Source organism: Anabrus simplex, chromosome 11, assembly GCF_040414725.1.
Source record: "Anabrus simplex isolate iqAnaSimp1 chromosome 11, ASM4041472v1, whole genome shotgun sequence".
NCBI classification, from domain to species: domain Eukaryota; kingdom Metazoa; phylum Arthropoda; class Insecta; order Orthoptera; family Tettigoniidae; genus Anabrus; species Anabrus simplex.
The window spans coordinates 40659144-40679558 of record NC_090275.1 but is presented as its reverse complement, the minus strand read 5'-3'; the positions used below and the strand labels follow the sequence as shown (position 1 = coordinate 40679558).

The 20415-nt window shown below is 39.9% G+C and overlaps 1 protein-coding gene across 1 annotated transcript in view; it reads left to right on the top strand.

The window, feature by feature from the left end:
- The window catches only part of LOC136883116 (probable cytochrome P450 301a1, mitochondrial), a 78593-nt gene that overhangs the window by 27870 nt on the left and 30308 nt on the right, over nucleotides 1–20415 (top strand). The window contains exons 6-8 of the mRNA XM_068229599.1: nucleotides 1360–1436; nucleotides 12696–12897; nucleotides 16271–16630. Coding sequence (XP_068085700.1) covers nucleotides 1360–1436; nucleotides 12696–12897; nucleotides 16271–16630 — 639 coding nt within the window. The remainder of the gene's footprint in view (nucleotides 1–1359; nucleotides 1437–12695; nucleotides 12898–16270; nucleotides 16631–20415) is intronic.

Genomic DNA, 20415 nt, shown 5'->3' with positions numbered 1-20415 from the left:
TCCTTACTTGCTTTTATGTTTTCAAAATTCATCTCTAAAGCTAGAGATTTTCTGTAGCCACACTAATAAATAAATAAATAAATTGAAATCTCAATCAACAATGTTTATAATGCAAGAGAGTCCTCACTTAAGAGTATGGACTGGAAGGAAATAAATTACAGCATCTTAGTATACTAGCTGTCGTCATCATCATTGACCATCTCCAGTTGCCCGGGTATGGTGTACGAGCCCGCTCCATTTTTGTCTGTCCATGAACCACTGTTCTCTCATAATCTTCTCCCAATCTTTTCCTCTCTCCTCGACATCTTTCTTCACCAGATCTGTCGATTCTCCTCTGGGTCTATCCACTGGTATTTTTCCTTTTAATTCTCTTTCATATTCCCTTCTTGCAGTCCTTCTTGCACTCATCCTTCTTACATGGCCAAACCACTTCAGTCTTTCTTTCAGAATCCTCTGTAGTAGGGAGTCTCCTAGTCCCACCTGCTCTTGGACTTTTTCAGTTACTCAGGGAACGCACGTTCCCTTTTGATACGTTAGTAGTTTTTTTCCCTAATCTCCCCCTGTGGGTGGGGGCGGTAGAATAACACCCACGGTATCCCCTACCTGTCATAAGAGACGACTAAAAGGGGCCTCAGGGGCTATGAACATTGGAGCGTGGGTTGGCTACCACGGGGCCCTCAGCTGAGTCCTGGCATTTCGTCCACTTACTTGTGCCAGGCTCCTCACTTTCATCTATCCTATCCGACCTCCCTTGGTCAACTCTTGTTCTTTTCTGACCCCGACGCTATTAGGTTTGCGAGGGCTAGGGAGTCTTTCATTTCCACGCCCTTCGTGGCCCTTGTCTTCCTTTGGCCGATACCTTCATTTTTTGAAGTGTCAGATCCCTTCCATTTTTTCTCTCTGATTACTGTTATATAGAGGATGGTTGCCCAGTTGTACTTCCTCTTAAAACAATAATCACCACCACCACCCCTTTTACAATAATCCAATAATTTTTTTGTTTTGTTTTATACTGCGTTTCCAAATTCCTTTATATAATAAATTATTTTATTTTATTTTAAATTTCTTTTCCCCTAATTTGTTCAGAGAGGATGATTACCTAGTTGTACTTCCTCTTAAATCAAAAATCACCACCACCACCACCACTGAATTTGACCTTCCTGGTCTTCTGTATAATGGTGCATAGGAATTTCATTTCTGCACCTTGGAGTTTTGAGTTGCCTTGTCTCGTTAACGTGGTAGTTTCCAAGCTATACGTGAAGATGGGTGTATAATATGATTTATATACTAGTTGTATACAGACAAAAGTTTTCTAAATATAATCTTCATTCCTTTTTTTTTTTTTTTTTTCTCTAACAGAATTCAGAACCTCCGCTCAAGACAGGAAGAAGTTCCTAAGAATTTCTACATGGAGATTTACAAATGGTGCCTTGAATGTAAGTAAGATTGTCAGTTGAATTCTTTTGCTATCAATCCACAGGATAATTCTGTTCAGAATTATGTTTCCTTTTAAGGAAAGGCAAAACAGAGCAATAATGACTTACTAGAAACAGATGAGGAATGCACACATGTCAAAGAAGGAAAACTAGAAATGATGAAATGTATATTCACAAGGATAAACACAGTATAGATCAGTGTGGACTTAGGAAGCAACACAAAAAGAGATAAGGACAAACCAAAATACTCGAAGGGAGCAAGGACAAAGAATGCTCATTCCCATGATGAAACAGGGAACTAGAAAGGAGCTTGTCAAAAGCTGAAAAGAATGAGATCAAGAAGACCTGGGTATAATAAAGAGAGAGCCACCGTGAAGGGAGCAAATTGTGAAGATATGGCATATCTCCTTATTTCAGGATTTCCTTTCTTGTCCATCTTTGTCTCTCCTTTTGGTTGCTTCCTCTGCCCATACTTAATTGTCATACAAGACCCCAAAAAGAGTATGATTCCAGTGTATTGGACCCTTAGCAAGATTACTTGAATTGAGAACTGGAAAAAATCCAAAGAAAAGCAGCTCGATTTGTACTGGGTGATTTCCGACAAAAGAGTAGAATGATGAAAATGCTGTAAAGTTTAGGCTGAGAAGACTTGGGAGAAAGGAGATAAGCTGCTTGACTAAGTGGTATATTACTTCAAAACAAAAAGACCTGAGGTTTCCACTTTTTCAGTGCATAATAAAATCATGTTAGCGATTAAATTACGTTAATAACAAAATATTTGCAAGGGCTTGTTTCGTCTCTTTGGGACATCATCAGCCACTTGTTTCCAGCATAGACATCTACAGGAAGTAAAGAGTTGTCATACACTCATGATTCCTATAAATAACAAATATCCATTTATGTCAACTAAGATCAGAAAAATAGTGCATAAAAAACACTGATTAAAAGACATTAAAAAACATACATACACTTGTTCTTGCTATATTTAAAAATATCCCTTTTAAAAATTTTACGAGGTCTTTGTATAATTGGTCTCGTTTTGAAAACATTGTTCATAACAATCTTCCAGATGATTCAAAGCCATAATTGAGGTAGTGATTAACCTAAATTGTATAGAAGAGAGGACTTCACAAGGTTGAAATGAAGGTTGAATTTAACAATACAGATCTTGTAAACTGCTGTGGAAAATGTTGCAGAATGCTGTATTCTATTTGGGATTCTGGAAGAAGAAGAAGAAGAAGAAGAAGAAGAAGAAGAAGAAGAAGAAGAAGAAGAAGAAGAAGAAGAAGAAGAAGAAGAAGAAGAAGAAGAAGAAGAAGAAGAAGAAGCAATACCAAAAAAATAAAGTGAAAAAATGATGAGGGCTTAAAGTGTAAACAGGAAGAGATAGAAAACACATTCACCCCCTTTTTATTTCTCACAGATGACACTCCTCAGGTGGCGCGACCGGTCTTAGCGGCTGCCGTTGCATGTCTAATGTTGTAACCGTGTGCCTTGGTGTGCGAGGGAGCTTGATCAGGAGAGTGAGAGAGAGAGAGAGGGGGGTGGCGAGAGGGAAGGAGGAAGGGAAGATGCGCTAGTGAGGGAAATGTAGCGGAGGAGTTTTTTAGTTACAAAGAATCCAGTTTTATTAGTTACGAGCAAATCAAGGAAAGAAGGGATTTGATCATATAACGGACTTTTATTTTCTAAAATGTATAAAATTATTATTGAAATTATTTAACTGGGAAGAACAGGCTCCAGATCAAAAAGGATGGAAGTGGATTGTGAGATCAGCACGGGAAGTTTACGTCCCTCAGAAGCCTATGGAATGAGTGAGTATTAAAATTATTACTAGTGGACACGTACTGCTCCGCAGCATTCATTATAAATAGGTCAGATAACTCGTCTTGATATGCCTGTCGCAGTCATTGTTTTGCCTGCCCTTTTCAGTAATTTTTATGAACATTCAACAATGGTACATAATTCAATTGTAATATCATTTGTAACACTTCTTTCCATTCAGGAGTATCTGGATCTTAACATTTTATAACGATCTTGCCTGAGATAGTGCAACATACATTTGGCAGTGAGTAAATACTGGTTCAGGTAAGTAGATTATCAATGTTCTGCCATCTGTTGAGTATATTTAGAAGCTGGGGAAGGTCAGAGAATCAAAGAGTATCTAGCAGAAAATAGTATTCTTCAAGATCACTGGAAGGGTATACTCTCTGGCTTGACAGGTAGTAATTAAACACGACTGCATGCAATCACATTACTAAGGATGAAAATCATATATCAGAATATTAATGAAGTGTTACAGTAGTCGCTTAGCAACACACTAAGTACAGAATGTATTGCAGGTTAGGGTAAGCCTTCGCCTGCAATTATTGGAGTGCTCCTTTAATGATTTGATTTTATGCTTATTCAAAGTTGGCTGAAGTTAAGTCCTATAAATGTCTCTTGATTTACCAGCAGGTAATTACAGAGAGAATAAATCAAAAATGAAGCAAATCGGTCCAATAGAACGGATGTACGGATTTGCCAAAGCTGTTTTAGTAAACTCTTGTCATATATAGATTATGTAACATCCAAAGATATGAATATGTTTTGTAGGACATTTATGAGGTTGTCTATGCTAACCCTTTGCAAAATGGTCAAATCTTGATTGATTGAGATATAGGAGTGAAGTGGAGAAAACTTACGAGGATTTTAGCATTAACATGTTCCAGGTATAGGGTTGTAGAACTACGATGTGTCTGCCCAATGTAAGAAGCCTTACAATGGAGGCAGGCAAGCCTATATATGACTAGAGATGGGAATTTGCCTATTTGCCTATTTTATTCCTGTTGTCAGAAACGTAGGCTTTTGAGATATCTGTTTTAAGGTCATTTCAGCGAGATTTCGTTGGTTTTATTATGCCTATAAATGCCTATTTCAGGTGTTTGTGTCTGGAGTAAAAATGCCTATTTGGTGCATTTTGACTGTAATTTAAAGAAGCTGATTTTCTTCCAGTGCATTATATTGTAGCTGGTATGCTCGACAGAATTATCTTCTCATTTCTCAATATCTGTTTACCCCACAAACAAAAATGGGAATTCTTGGAAGTTACCAGAAATACTTCTTGGGAAATTTTCATCAAGAGAAACAAGGTACAATTTGACCTCGAAGCCTTCAACCCCTCCAACCTCCTAAGATATATGCGAGAACCAATCAACGTCAACCTATGTTGCACAACCCATGTCCCCTATACCTCCCTCACGATGCGAACTGTTGTACGCGTACGCTTTATCTTCAGAACGTGTTGTGATTTATTGTGGCGAAGAAAAATAAGTGTGCCTGTGGCAATGCCCAAAGAAAAATTGTTGAAGTCCTACTGGCTGAAGAAGTGGATTAAAGGGGATCCCAATTTCACTACGGATGGAAGGGTAGTCTTCTACCAAGCTTATTGTAAGATAGCAAGTTCCTTTGCTCCTTTTTTTTTTTCTTTTGTGATTGAGAACTACGATTGCATTTCATTGTAGCATTTATAGGCCTATTAATTTATGTATTGTGGCAAGTTGTTTTGTTGAAATGCTGTATTAGTTGTGAATTTCCAATCATTTACATCACTAAAATATAAACAAACATTTAATTACTGAACGAATAGTTAGAACACTGGTGGTCTCTATTCACAGAGTGGATGAAAATTTAAAAGTTGGTATTTTGAACTATGATTCATTTCCTGCGAAAATAGAGATTTAAAACCGAAATGTAATTTAAAAAAAAATCATAACTTTCACAGCGCTATGTGTAAGCTCTAGTGAACTCTATTACACTTCCGCTAAGCCTTCGCGAACCATAGGTTGCAGATCCAATCTGGCACGGCTAGGATGATGTCACAGTGTGTTTTACAAGGCTGCCAACGCTATCTTTACAACAACAGGCCAGTGAAAAGAACGTTGGTCTGGATTGGTGAGATCCGGTTAGTAACCGTTGTGCTGGACGCATGCAAAGAGTGTTTGGGGGGCCTAAGCTCCCAGGTTGGGGCCGCAAAGCGGCCAATAAGCCTCTAGCATCCCCTCTAGAGTCTTTCTAAATTGTGACAAAAAGTAAGGTTAGGGGCGCCTGTCACGACAATTTCGAATTATGCGCTTTTCTAATTTTTAACGAGGGTGGCAGCCTTCTGGGCACATATGATGCAGGATCTATTGCAGGCAATGGAAAATAGTCTTCATGACAGCTGACCTGGCTGACCAAAGCCGGCGAATAGCAACAAAATGTTCACAAATCTGAGATTTATAGTGCCTCCATTTTAATTCTTCTAGATAAATAAGAATACTGCTAGGGCAGCTTGGTGGGTCCCTGGCAAGCATAAGGGAAGGGTATCTCCTCTACGTTACTCAGGTATCGTTTTACGTCATTTTTATTATTTTTTCACCCATTGAACTGGACACGATACTGCCAAATTATAATTGAAAACTCTTTCAGGATATATTTCCATGGAAATTACGAATTCCCTTGTTCTTACTTTAAAGTTTCGTACTTCTGGAAACATAATCTCTAATAGTTTTTTTTACCAGGCGAGTTGGCCGTGCGGTTGGGGGCACGCGGTTGTGAGCTTGCATCCAGGAGATAGTGGGTTCAAACCCCACTGTCGGCAACCCTGAAGATGGTTTTCCATGGTTTACCATTTTCACAACAGGCAAATGCTGGGTCTGTACTTTAATTAAGGCCACGGCCGCTTCCTTCCCATTCCTAGGCCTTTCTATTCCATCATCGCCATAAGACCTATCTGTGTCGGTGCGACGTAAAGCACATAGCAAAAAAAAGTCTCCTTTATGAAACAAATGCATATACTTAGCATTATTGCCAATTAGCCCAACCGTAGAAATTTAAGATATAGGAATAATAGTAATAATAATAATAATAATAATAATAATAATAATAATAGTGGTCTATGGCCTCCGGAGGGGCCTGGTGCAGGTCTTTTTCTAGTAGACAGCCTATTAGCGACCTGCATGTCTGTGAAGATGAAGATGAGGGCCCTACCTAGGATGATTTCTAATGTTGAATACGCCACACACCCAGTCCCCGAGCCATTGGAATTAACCAATTAAGGTTAAAATCCCCGACCTGGCTGGGAATCGAACCCGGGACCCTCTGAACCGAAGGCCAGTACGCTGACCATTCAGCCAACAAGTCGGACAGATATAGGAATATCGTAATTTAAGTAAATTTTATTATTTTTCAGATCAAATTTGAAAAAAAAAAAGCCAAATAGATCAGCATAGATATATTGCAATGCATCTGACACAATTACAGAAAGCTATATCAACGCAGCCTTTCTGCGCCAATCCACTATGAACAGTGACCAACAACAATTTTCTTCAGACGTATGCACTGCAATGGTGGGAGCTAATATAATCCTGCAAAAACTGGAGCACCTTCAGACTTCAACAGTGATGGTGGTGGTGATTATTGTTTTAAGAGTAAGTACAACTAGGCAACCATCATCTAACTAAACAGAGAGAGAAAACGGAAGGGGTCCGACACTTCAAAAATGAAGGTATCGGCCAAAGGAAGGCAAGGACCACGAAGGGCCTCAAGTACTTTTAGGCGGACAATAATTCCATTGTGGAGATTTATCTCCCTATTGCAGGTATCAGACTGTGCCTCTTATATAGGGTTTCTGATAAGTTCACCTACATACACCCCAGCATCAGTGGGTAGGGTCTGACATATCCCACTCTGATGAGTCTAGTGTCAGACCTAAGACAAAACGCTGGTTAATAGAGCAAACGCCTGAAAAGCCTTACATCTGATCTGTACTCTAATACCGTCAGGGTCGGGAAAGAACAAGAGTTGACCAAGGAAGGTCGGGTAGGATAGATGAAAGTGCAGAACCTGGCACAAGTAAGTGGAAGCAATGCCAGGACTCAGCTAAGAGCCGCGTGGTCGCCAAATGACGCTCCCCAAGTTGAGAGCCCCTGGGGTTCATTTTAGTCGCCTCTTACAACAGGCAGGGGATACCGTGGGTGTTATTCTACCCGCCCCCGCACCAACCCACAGAGGGAACAAACTTCAACAAGCTATCGGCAGCAATCACCAAGTTGAAGAACAGTGGCATGTCATTCAGGATTGTGGAAGAAGTCAAGGGGAAGTTTAGACAGAACCTCTGGGAAGGTAGCCGCTGTCAGCAAGAAGTTCGATAGGGTCCTGTAGCGGAATCTGGGATGGAAAGTGATGGTTAAAGTAGCCAGGGTGCTATGAAGTGAGGTAGATGAAGCAATTGAACTAAAACCAGATGAAGTGACTTCACTGAAGTTTTGTCTGATCACTTCATGTGATGTTGAGAGATCTTTCCCTCAGTACAAAATCATTCTGCATGACAGATGAACAAGATTTTGACCGGAAAACATTAAAAAGTTGCTTGCTGTAAATTCTTTTTATAGTAATTGAGTGTGTTATTAAATTAAGTAATTTTTTCATGCCTATTTTGTTGCCTATTTTACACGTTAGTGCCTATTTATGTGCCTATTTTGGCTAATTTAAGAGCCTATATGCCTGCCAATTTTAACTGTTTTTAGTGCCTATAATTCTCGTCTCTATATATGACTGAGCCAGACAAATGATCACTGCTAGAATTTACAACATTGTGATTAAAAAACAAGTGGCAATTATTATTATGGGTTGAAAAAGACACTTGAAAATCATGTTTCTTAAATAAATTTGTTACTTGAAAAATACCAGGAGTATTGTAAGTGAAGGTTGTTTGAATAGTTTTGTTTATATTTTAATTATTTTTTCCTAGTAATTTGTTCAGAGAGGATGATTACCTAGTTTTACTTCCCCTGAAAACAAAAATCACCACCACCACTCTTCCAGATCTTCCCTTTTACACTTCATAAATGGTACCATGCGTCTCAAACTCATTCAAAGCCGTGTAATTGTCAAGCGCATTGAAGGTTGTGTTTCGAATTGATCCCTCCTCACGTGTTGAACTTCAGCAACATTTTCAAACTTCAACCACCACTTTAAAATGAGCCTTCATTCCTCAAAAGTCAAGCGTGCTCCAGGCATATTGATTCACTATCATATGTCACATGTTAGTCATGAGAGTCGTATGGGTAACAACATTTGTTGAAAAAAACACCATGCTGCATACTCCAAGGATAATTTAGTGCAACTCTGAAAATAATATGCAGATACTGTGCCCGTTCACACCTCCGCGACAGCTTTCAAAATGGCGCCGAGAGAAGGTATGGCCCATTTAACCTATAGGAAGCAAAGAATAGACACCAGTTGCGGTGACGTAAGAGGCCATACACGTCATGGAACGGTCGAGTATTGAGGGTGAAACGGACAGTGGACTGTCTACTGTATTGTTTTTAAAAAAAAGTAGAAAACTTGATTGTTAAGAGATCTCCATCTTAATTTTTCTCAACGAAGAGTGAAGACGGAACTACCGACCGCGATATAATTTTTAAGGAGAAGAAAGGATCAGAAGCTATAATATAGGAAAAAGCGTCAGAAACGAGAGGAAAATAAGTCAAGTTATCAAAAAAAATAAGCAGAGTTGATTAGAGACATTAAAAGGAATCAGCTAAGTACCACGAGATAAGCATGGGTGGATACGGAGCGCAGTTGATCGAGACTCTGCAAAGGGAAACCAAACCAGCATTAAAAAAAAGGATCTCATACAAGAAGAGATACATCTCAAATTATTGAATCAGAATAGAAATTAGTTTCCCAAGATCTACAAGAAGCGACCGACCGAGATACATTCACTGGAATCAACACCAACGAGGTCGAAGATATACGTCGGAGAGCCACAAAGGAAATAATATATTTAAGGATTACGGACATCAAAAAGAATTATACAATGGCTGTTCACCGCACTATAATCCTTAATTTAGTTGCTGATAAGAAGACCATAAGGATGATGTGCTAAATATACATGATGGACCAAGTTGGGGACCAGTACATCTTGCTATACGACCGAGGCATCATGAGGAAGGCGACGGGAAGCCATACGACCGAGGCATCATGAGGAAGGCGACGGGAAACCATACGACCGAGCCATGATGAGGAAGGCGTCGGGAAACCGACAGCTATCCCGTGATGAGGAAGCAGATGATGTTCCAGATGTCCAACCCATGAGCTAACAGCAGACCCAACTACATCTATTTGGGAGCAGAACAGCTGGACCAGGACCAACCATGAGCGAGCTAAGTCATTTACAATATTTAATCGCATAATTTTTGGTTTGCCTACACGTGTGCCTTAGGCATGTGCCGATGGGCTAAATATAAACCGATATATAAGAAATGCAAGTGAATGTTACCAATGAAGTGTGAGATATTTAAATCCGTAGTTACGTGATCTAGCAACATAGCATAAGATTCTAATGTGTTGGATATATACGTCATCGTATATCGGTCAAAATACACGTATGTTGCGCGAGGTTTGAAAAAGAATTTGTGAAAACAGCTGATTGTAATGACATACTGGCAGATTGCAGAGATTTCGTATTGGGAATGCTACAAGTCAACGTCACGATTGGTTGCGTGCGGTGTAAAATAAACATATAGAATCACTCATTATTTTTATTCGCAATAAGGGCATTGAACTCAATCATAGGTTATGAGATATAGCAACTTTAAAATGGTGTTTTAAGAAACATAGTGTGGTAGTTTGACATGGTCAAGTATTTGGGAACGCGACGAGTTAATATTGAGGCTACGATGTTGAGATATTATATGGATGTTGAAGTAACATTGCAATTGTGCTAGCTTGAGGAAAAGTACGAGTTATATAGTGATATGAGAAGTTTTATATGCACTACGTAGGGGCCATTGAGTGCCTGCAGTTTAAGATATGCCACACTACATTCTTTAGATTCGTATACGTGAGATTGCCCACACCGCTGGAGTAACATAAGCCAAGGTATGAACAGAATTTACTATTGTAGAATTATGCTTGTGATGGGATCGTATGTCAACTTTAGATGTGTTGTATGAATATAGGAATACAACGATACGTTTTATAGCTGTATTTGACCGAAGGCATTCACGACACCGAGGAATATGATATTATGCGTCTGAATACTGCAACATAGCGCTTGCATTGTAACTGCGTATGAATAAAATAGCTTGCATTGAAGTAGAATGTTATGGAATATAACGAAGGAAAGGGACATTGAGCCTAAAAGACATGTGTATGACAGCCAAAGATTATGTTGAAGTTAGTTAGATAGCTGAATAGATTAACATATTCTCTGTTTGAACTTGCATTTTCTCAACGAACTACAGCTAGGGAAATGTCAGAGTAGGAGCCTAATTTGACAGGCACTAGGAACAAGTGCCTTAGTTCGTAAATAGTATCCATGCACAACGAGAACGTGGCAATAAAGCATGAGTTCGGATTTATTAATATAGATTTATTAATACAAATTTATTAATATAGATTTATTAATACAAATTTATTAATACAGAATTATTAATACAGACTTATTCATATGGATTTATGCATTTAAATTTATGTATCTAGATTTGCTTAGTCGAGTTACTTATATAGATTTTCCTTACTAGTGACTCGTCATTTACTGAGTATCAGCTACAATTTACTGGAATATTCCCAACGCTCAACTCTAATATGATTGGCAATTAAATATCTGTGATATACAGTTTAGTCCTGCAATTTAAAGTTGTGATTTGGTTCAATTACAAGTTTGAGTTTATTAGTGGACCTTATAGACATTTCAGCGTAACCGTGTATTTAATTCAGACTTGTTTAATTAATCTTAAAGAAAATGAGCTCTTATAACAACTTGATTATGTTGGTGTTATATCAATGACTAACTTCAGTATGGACCTTAGATGTCCAGTGATCGATTGTAAATATGTACATACGCAAATTTTATTTCACAAAGGAACTGATCTAGATAGTTTATGACTACATATTATTTCTCTTTCTACGAGCCAGCGCTGACTCACAATCTACATTTGTAATGTGAAACGTCAAGTAATGCCTTGCATTCCAGTTTAATAGTCCAATATTTAATCAATAAATATCTTGTTTATTTTCTACAACTTTATGTATCATGAGTTCTTTCATTGTAGCCTAGTTCGTAAGTTAGTTGCTTAGCTAAGAGAATTTCTTGATTAAGTACTCCATTTAGCCATGACCAGTTCTCACGTGGTTGAAACTCTGATTTAAAAAAAGGATTGTTGATGGTCGTTATATTGTGTCATGTGTCTCTATAGGCGTCACCTGTGAGTTGTTACTCTCTTCGTACTCACGTTAAGCGTATCTTGAAGTAGGATTACATGTCTTACTTGGCCTTTAAAAACCCTGAGGTATCCGCTGAGCGACCCCATTTCATCTGATTAGGCAGCCCAACAACGAGTTAGAAATGGAGGTATCGGGTAAATAATGTTAACGTTCGAATTGACGCACGACGTTACAATACCATCTGTTAAAGTGTGTGTATACATATTTTTGATATGCCATAGGCCATGAAGTTGGGACAAAGTTTTCAAATGTTACTGAAGGGTGAATGATTAATAAATATTATAAATCAAAGATAGAAGTTTATGTACAAGGTTAGGAAGATAACAAAGGATGAAAACTAAGGTCAGTATGATGTGAGGGTGTTCCCCTGTGGGTGGTATCCCCTGCCTGTCATAAGAGGAGACTAAAAGAGGCCCCAGGGGCTCCAAACTAGGGAGCATGGGTTGTTAACCATGGAGCCCTTAGTTGAGTACTGGCATTGCTCACGCTTACTTGTACCAGGCTCCTCACTTCCAACTATCCTATCCAACCTTCCTTGATCCACTCGTTGTTCTTTTTTGACCCTAATGGTATTAGGTCGCGAGGCCTAGGGAGTCTTTAATTTTCACACCCTTCATGGCCCTTGTCTTCCTTTGGGCAATACCTTCATTTTCCGAAGTGTTGGATCCCTCCCATTTTTTTCTCTCTTATTAGTGTTATGTAGAGGATGGTTGCTTAGTTGAACTTCCTCTTAAAACAATAATCATCAACACCACCACCAACAACAAAAAAGAGACAATGAGCAATACAAAAACACCAAAGGACAACAAAAAGCTCAAATCTTCCTCTGGCCACACTAGCTTATCATTGTGTTTATCCCTGTGTGTGTTCTTATCATCCTTCCTAGTTTTCTATTCTTTATTAATTCTTAGTTCCTCTCCCTAGTTGCCTACCCTTTACTTCATTTTCATTACGTAAATTTCACAAGTAGCTTACCTTATTCATACAGGATCATTTTGGTGTTAGGCATTGGCCTGGTAGCTTTCAACAAGCGTCTTGGTTGCCTGGATGAAGGCCTTCAGCCCCACTCTGAGGCAGGTCATCTAATGCGATCCTTGCTGAGTGCTACAGCTGCCCTACGAAAATGTGAAGCAGGCTTCCAAATGTGGCGATTTGCGGAGACTCCCAGTTGGTGTAAACTAGTGAAAGGATGCGACGATATTGACAGGTACTGTGCTGCTCTTCAATGTACTAAAGAGTTGTTACAATGTAGATTTAGTAGAAAAACATGTTATTAACTAGAAATTGATTAAAAATACAGTATTATCATGTAATAATGGTATCTAATATATTCATTTTCTTTCTGTCTGACTCCATGGCTAAATGGCTAGCATGCTGGCCTGTGGTTCAAGGGGTCCTGGGTTCAATTCGTGGTATGGTTAGGGAGCATTAGATTTCATCTTAGATAGGGCCTCATCCTCACAGATCCGCAGGTCACCTATAGGGTGTCAAATCGAAAGACCTGCACCAGGTCTCTCCGGAAATCACACACCATTATTATTTTTTCTTAAGACAGTACAATACAGAAGATCGTTCGGGATCTCTAGAGACGATGTTTGAAGGGTAATTAGCTTATGGAAAGCCATGTCTCCACTAACGATTATGTTCAATTGCAAAGCCAGCATTTCTAGCTATAGCCCAACAATGTAATTTCCATTGCAACAGACTTTTTGACAGAGCTAGCATGTCTATCTTATCCCACTCCTCTTGGCAGGCTTTCCAGAGGCCATTGATAGTACATGGCCGTCTATTTCCTAAGGCTCTTTTTAGGAGTCCATATGCACAGAAGTCATTGGGTGACCCATCGGGTGCCTTCATCAGAATGCCAGTAAAAGGAATGGCATGGATTTCTGTTTCAATCTCCGTTCTCTCTAAGAACAGATGAGTGGAATGAGAAGTTTGGCTGGATGCTTTATCTTGATATACCCATACCTGACTTTTTGCTCTCCTATACAGTGCTGGGATATCTGTGTTGTAAATGGGTATTCCTCTTGCTGAGAGTATGTAGAGTTCACCTTTATATTATTAGCAACACGGCGAAGGGTTAATTTGCCATTGTAGCAGTATCCAGCAATGATCATGAAACCCGTTTAAAAACATTCCTGGCTTTCAAAACCAACTTTCAACCTATTAGGTCGTGTTACGTACACTTAGTACGTGTTGAAGAGATATTAAGTACAGAACAAAAATGGCCAACCAGACACCAGTGGGATCCGAACCCACAATGCGGTCGTGAAAATTCAATATTCATTCCTGTCTTTCTTTATACAATGTTTGATATATATATATATATATATATTGTTTTTTTGTTTCTAGGAGGGTAGTAAATGAAATGGGGTTTGTTACAGTCACTAAGGCACACATATGCTTCATCTAATGTTGCCTCAGTTTTCCATCTGTCCCCTAGCAGGTAGCCCTCATAAAGCTTTCTTGCGTTAGTGCGACGTTCCAAAATGTGATAGGCAACAGCTTGTGAACTCAGCGTGCATGCCGCTTTTCTAATTGCAGGTCCTTCTTGATTATGGTGTTAACTGTTAAAACAGATGATAGTCCTTTGGGGGACAGGGTTACCATCTGAACAAGGGCCTTCACTTTTCTCACCACTTATGGTGTAGGGCTGGTGGCTGGTCGTGGATTTGCATGTATTTCTTTTTACCCTCTGGAATTAAGCCCCATCAGCACTTGCCTTTTTTTAATTTTCCATATAGCACCGATCCACGGGGCCCTCAGCTGAGTCCTGGCACTGCTTCCACTTACTTGTGCCAGGCTCCTCACTTTCATCTATTCTATCTGACCGCCCTTGGTCAACTCTTGCTCTTTTCCGACCCCGACGCTATTAGGTTTGCGAGGGCTAGGGAGTCTTTCATTTTCACGCCCTTCGTGGCCCTTGTCTTCCTTTGGCCAATATCTTCATTTTTCGAAGTGTCGGATCCCTTCCATTTTTCCCTCTGATTAGTGTTATGTAGAGGATGGTTGCCTAGTTGTACTTCCTCTTAAAACAATAATCACCACCACCATCACCACCTTTAATATCAAGAAATCATGCTTCTTGCACATTGCTTAGATTTCAGAATAGCTATATTTAGCATCGGGAATGGCTGTTCCATAGCCCTCCCAGTAAGGGTCAATCCACTTCGGTGTCGTTGCAGCTAATGTCACAAAACTCTACACACACGTTCTGAGTACTGACGTGAATCATCACTCCCTGTTTTGACATGCTCAAGTTGATAACTGTGCCACCAGCGGCCTTCAGACTCATCACCAGAAGTCCTGAATGACCTTCTGTATACCTTAATGCTTGATGTGATCTCTTGTTCTTGTTTCCTTGAATACTAATATTTTGCTTGGACTGCAAAATGTGAGGTCCACATTCATCTCCTTCCTGTCCCGTGTGAGGTCTTCCTGGTATTGGTGATCACTGCAGTGAGGGCAACTGAGCAAGTTGGCTGTGCAGTTAGAGTTGCACAGCTGTGAGTTTACTTTCAGGAGATGGTGGGTTTGAATCCCGCCATCAACAGCCCTAAAAATGGTTTCCCATTTTCACATCAAGCAAATGCTGGGGCTGTACCTTAATTAAGGCTATGGCTGCTATCTTCCCAGTCCTAGCCCTTTCGCATCCTTTCATCCCTGAAAACCTAATGAAGATGAAATGAATGAAATTGGGTAAGGAGATGGAAGGAATTGACTTGGGCTTATGAATAGGAACCGTCCCGGACTTTGCATGGAAGTGAAAGTGGGAAACCACAGAAAATTCGTAGTGCAGCTAACAGTGGGATTTGAACCCACTCATCTCCCGAGTGCAGAGCTTGGCTCCATAGCAGTCACTCCACTCAGTGACTTTATATTGTATATTTTTATGTGTTTATTTCTTTCTTTCTTTCTTTCTTTCTTTCTTTCTTTCTTAATCTATTTACCCTCCAGTGTTACTTTTTCCCTCAGACTCAGTGAGGGATCCCACCTCTACTGCCTCAAGGACAGTGTCCTGGAGCATGAGACTTTTGGTCAGGGGGTAAAACTGGGGAGGAGGACTAGTACCTTTCCCAGGCGGCCTCACCTGCTATGCTGAACAGGGTCCTTGTGGGGGAATGGAAATATTGGAAGGGATAGACAAGGAAGAAGGAAGGAAGCAGGAGTGGCCTTTAGTTGGGTACCATCCCGGTATTTGCCTGGAGGAGAAGCGGGAAATCACGGAAAACCACTTCCAGGATGGCTGAGGTGGGAATCAAACCCACCTCTACTCAATTGACCTCCTGAGACTGATTTGATCCTGTTCCAGCCCTCGTACCACTTTTCAAATTTCCTGGCAGAGTCGGGAATCGAACTTGGCCCTCCGGGGGTGGCAGCTAAAAACGCCAACCACTTCACCATGGAGGTGGGCTTATGTATTTTCATTGCTCTCTTTATGTTCATCTTTCAGTTACATACAGTATATAGGATGTTTTTGTAATCTTATAATAAATAAATAAATAAATAAATAAATAAATAAATAAATAAATAAATAAATAAATAAATAAATAAATAAATGTATGTTTCTGTTGCAGCATATTAGCCAATCACATAAAGACAGCTCAGGAGAATCTACAGAAACGAAAGGAGCTGGAGTCAAACAAGGAGCAGCAGATGGATACCGAAACTCTACCTCTGCTGGAGTCACTCCTCCTGAATGAGGGGCTGTTTCCTGAGGACATTCTAACTGTGCTGCTGGACATGTTGTTGATAGGTGTCAACTCGACGGCACATGCTATGAGCTTCCTGCTCTACCACCTTTCGAAATCTCCTAGAATACAACGGGAGTTGTATGATGAGGTACTCCCCATCCTACCATACAAGGACACTAAGATGACTGTTAGGAACATCTTCAAGCTGCGCTTGCTTCCAGCCTGTGTAAAGGAGAGCCTTCGGTAGGTTTAACACAGCTACTAACATTTTAACTTCTAGTACAGGGAGGGGCAGCAGAAAGTTACCGTGCTATGCAGTGGATATGTTGGCAGAACAGATTACCCACAATCCACTGCTAGATTCACCGGTAAAATATAGCAGTGTAGGCAGGCGTTCATTTTCATTGCGGTAAGCCTAAATGATTAGTTAAGAGTTCATAATGAATGAAGTTGAGAACTAATTTTATCTTTCATCAAAGCAGGTGTTGAAAATAATGTCCATTATTCTTGATACAAATGTTGCATCGGCGTCAATATTTCCGAACCACTCGTATCACCACCTCTGAAATTTCATGTATCAGCTGTCTGATTTAATTCTCCAGGGCTTCAAGAGTACATGGATTGTTCTTGCATATTTTCTGTTGTAAAGTTACCCAGAACTAAAAGTCACAGACACTTAACCTCTAGCAATCCCCTGTATCATAATATATGACACATCAGGCATTTTATGTTTTTTGTGCACACACAATTAGTGTGACTTGTTTGCCCCCACTGCCATCAAAAGTATTATTTTTGCAGATTTGTCCTATTCTGTTCCCTAAGAACCCATTTAACACAAAAAAGATTTTTAAAATATCTAAATTTGACCTTGGGTCCTTACGGGATAAATTGAGGGAAAGAGGGGGCCTAAGTCCACAACTAATTATCCGCTCATCGATAACCTGTTTCTCACCATTTCATGAATAACTTAATTATGTTTTATCTCAAAGACATTGCAGTGCCATGGAAATGGTGTAGAAATTCGCGAATGGTCATACAATTTCTTCTTCAGGAGAAATGTCTCAACTGGAAATATCTCTTGTCCAATACTATGCATCACCATACTGATAGTTAATACAAATAATGTTCAACAATAAGCGTAGGAATGCAACACTAATAATGTACCTTCAACAAGAACTCCACTCATAAATTAAACATTCATTCTGCACGCTTTCTGATAACCATGTTCACTGTGCTGCCTGACCATACACTCTATACTTGATGCTCAGGATCTAAGCAAGCATTTCTTCAGACCACCTGCTTGGTAGCCAGGCGCAACTACATAATACTATCTGCAGAGCTGCAGAACCACCACAATGAAAGATATACGGTAATATACAGCGATTAGCGATCCCATCTTTCATATTGAGTGTTTATATCGAGCCAAAGATGAATACCCATACAGCTGCTGGTGATCTGGCAACCCTGTTTAGATCTGTCAATGACAGAACATTAGGAGAGCACATTTAACTACAGCTTTCTTCCGATAGGAAGCTAAGAATGTCAAAAACATATCAGATGTAAGGCTTTTCAGGCGTTTGCTCTATTAACCAGCGTTTCATCTTAGGTCTGTCACTAGAGTCATCAGAGTGGGATGTGTCAGACCCTACCCACTGACGCTGGGGTGTATACAGGTGAACTTATCAGAAGCCCTTATAAGAGGCACAGTCTGATAACTGCATACGGGAGATAAATCTTTTGACATGCCCTATTGGTGAAAAATATCTAATTCCCTCCATGGGAATTTAGAATTTTCCAAATGGCTAAGAGTCGCCCATAAGGTTCTGTATGAACTGCATGCCTTGCAATATGTCTGGCCTATTCCCGTGACCATCGAGTTAGTAAATAATACACTAGAGGTAGCACCAGGGCCACCAAATTGCTGCAGCGAGCGAGCATGTTGAAATCTCTACTATTTGGGGAAAGCTCCCTCCATTGTACTCATCAGTGTAAATAGAGAACTTTCCAAACTGTGTGGATATTGATATGGTTTAAAATTCTTACATGTCAACATTCTCAGATACTACAGTATAGTTGTGATAGTTCTGTTCAGTAGAAAGAAAGCCCAGATAGCTTAAATACAGGATAAATGCGTGACAAAAGAGGATGGTTGTAATTAAGTAACACAAAATCAATTTACTATTCATGTTAAGTCTTCAAACAACGTATTATTCGCACACATTTTAGTGATTGATTTTTGTACAGGGGTGAGGAGTAAGGAGGGAGCTCTCCCGGTTCCAGTCATACTGCCAACTAAATGGAAATTAAATCTGAATTGAATCAATATGATCGATCTATATGAATTTTTTAAACCTTTATTATCTTAAACCAACAACACACATTATATAATATTATATAACACTTCTCAATACGAATCTTGTTCCTAGCATTAATTCGATATTTTGGCTTTGCTGTGTAAACACCAACAGTACTAGTACGTAAAGTGTACGCCAGATGTCGTGCAGTGATGCATAAGCGATTCAGGTGTCGGTGGTGATTATTGTTTTAAGAGGAAGTACAACTAGGCAACCATCCTTTATATAACACTAATCAGTGGGAAAAATGGAAGGGATCCGACACTTTGAAAAATGAAGGTATCGGCCAAAGGAAGACAAGGGCCACGAAGGGCATGAAAATGAAAGACTCCCTAGGCCTCCATACGTAATACCGTCGGGTCAGAAAAGAACAAGAGTTGACCAAGGGAGGTCGGATAGAAGAGATGAAAGTGAGGACCTGGCACAAGTAAGTGGAAGTAATGCCAGGACTCAGCTGAGGGCCCCGTGGTCGCCAACCCACGCTCCAAAGTTCAGAGCCCCTGAGGCCACTTTTAGTCGCCTCTTACGACAAGCAGGGGATACCGTGGGTGTTATTCTACCGCCCCTACCCACAGGGGGACATAAGCGATTCATAGTTTGTGTTTCAAAGGTTGCCAATACGAATCTCGAAGATAACCGAGGTCGACTGATTTAGCCCTAGGGTGTCCATGTATCACTAAAAGGTGCACGTACTATACCTTAAGATTGGGGGTATGCATATTTCTCTATCTTTTGTGTAAATGACTAGGACTTCAGCATAATTCTATCAAACAACCGAAAACATTCTCTCTCGTACGAAGTGAATGAGCAAGTTCTTAGGCCTACAAGTAATCATGACTATGTTTTTCCGTAATGGTAGTGAATTCTTCCGAGTTAGGTAGTTGTGAAAATGAAAACAGAAACGCTAGTACCATCAGATGATGTTCCCCCTCCATTAAGAAAGTCAGCTCCCAAAGACGTATGCAGGTCTCGGAACCTTTGTAAATATGAATGTGTCGATAGGTCAACAGTTTTTTTTCGATAAGCGGAAGAGGGGCTTTATTTTTGTAACTTTTTAATTGTGAGTACAAGTCGGTTATTTACAGTATATGGTCGATGTCCCTCTAAATCGGAGTCTTACAAATTGAGATGAACGTCTACCTGTATTATTTTGGTACATTTTTGAGAACTTCACACTGATAGGACATGGAGTAAAGTGTTTCCGCACAGTTGGAGGAAGGATTCACACGAGCTCAGCTGACACTTCCCGTATGCAATACAAATTTAGATTTGTCTATTACACTTACTGCAATGGAATGGGTGTCACAGAGCAGAGCCACCAACATTATTCAGCACGAGCAGCCACTGATGGTAGCACCAACTAAAGTGAGGTAACATTTGCTGTCTTTCCCTACAGCAGAATTTAGGGCAGGGATCTATTTTTAGCAGTTGGCCTACTGGATATTGCAGTGAGAGTTTGTATGAATCAGTTCTCTGAGTTACTGAGGTAATTTTATTTAGAAAGATTTGTTCCTTCAACATGATTCTAAAGAGATTAAGGTAAGCATACCTTGCTACAATTTTAACAACATGTAATTTTTTATTTATTTAATGGTATACAGGACATGGAGGACATGGACATGGAGAAGTACACACTTTTTAAGAGTGGTAAAGAAACTGGGCCCCACGAATTGG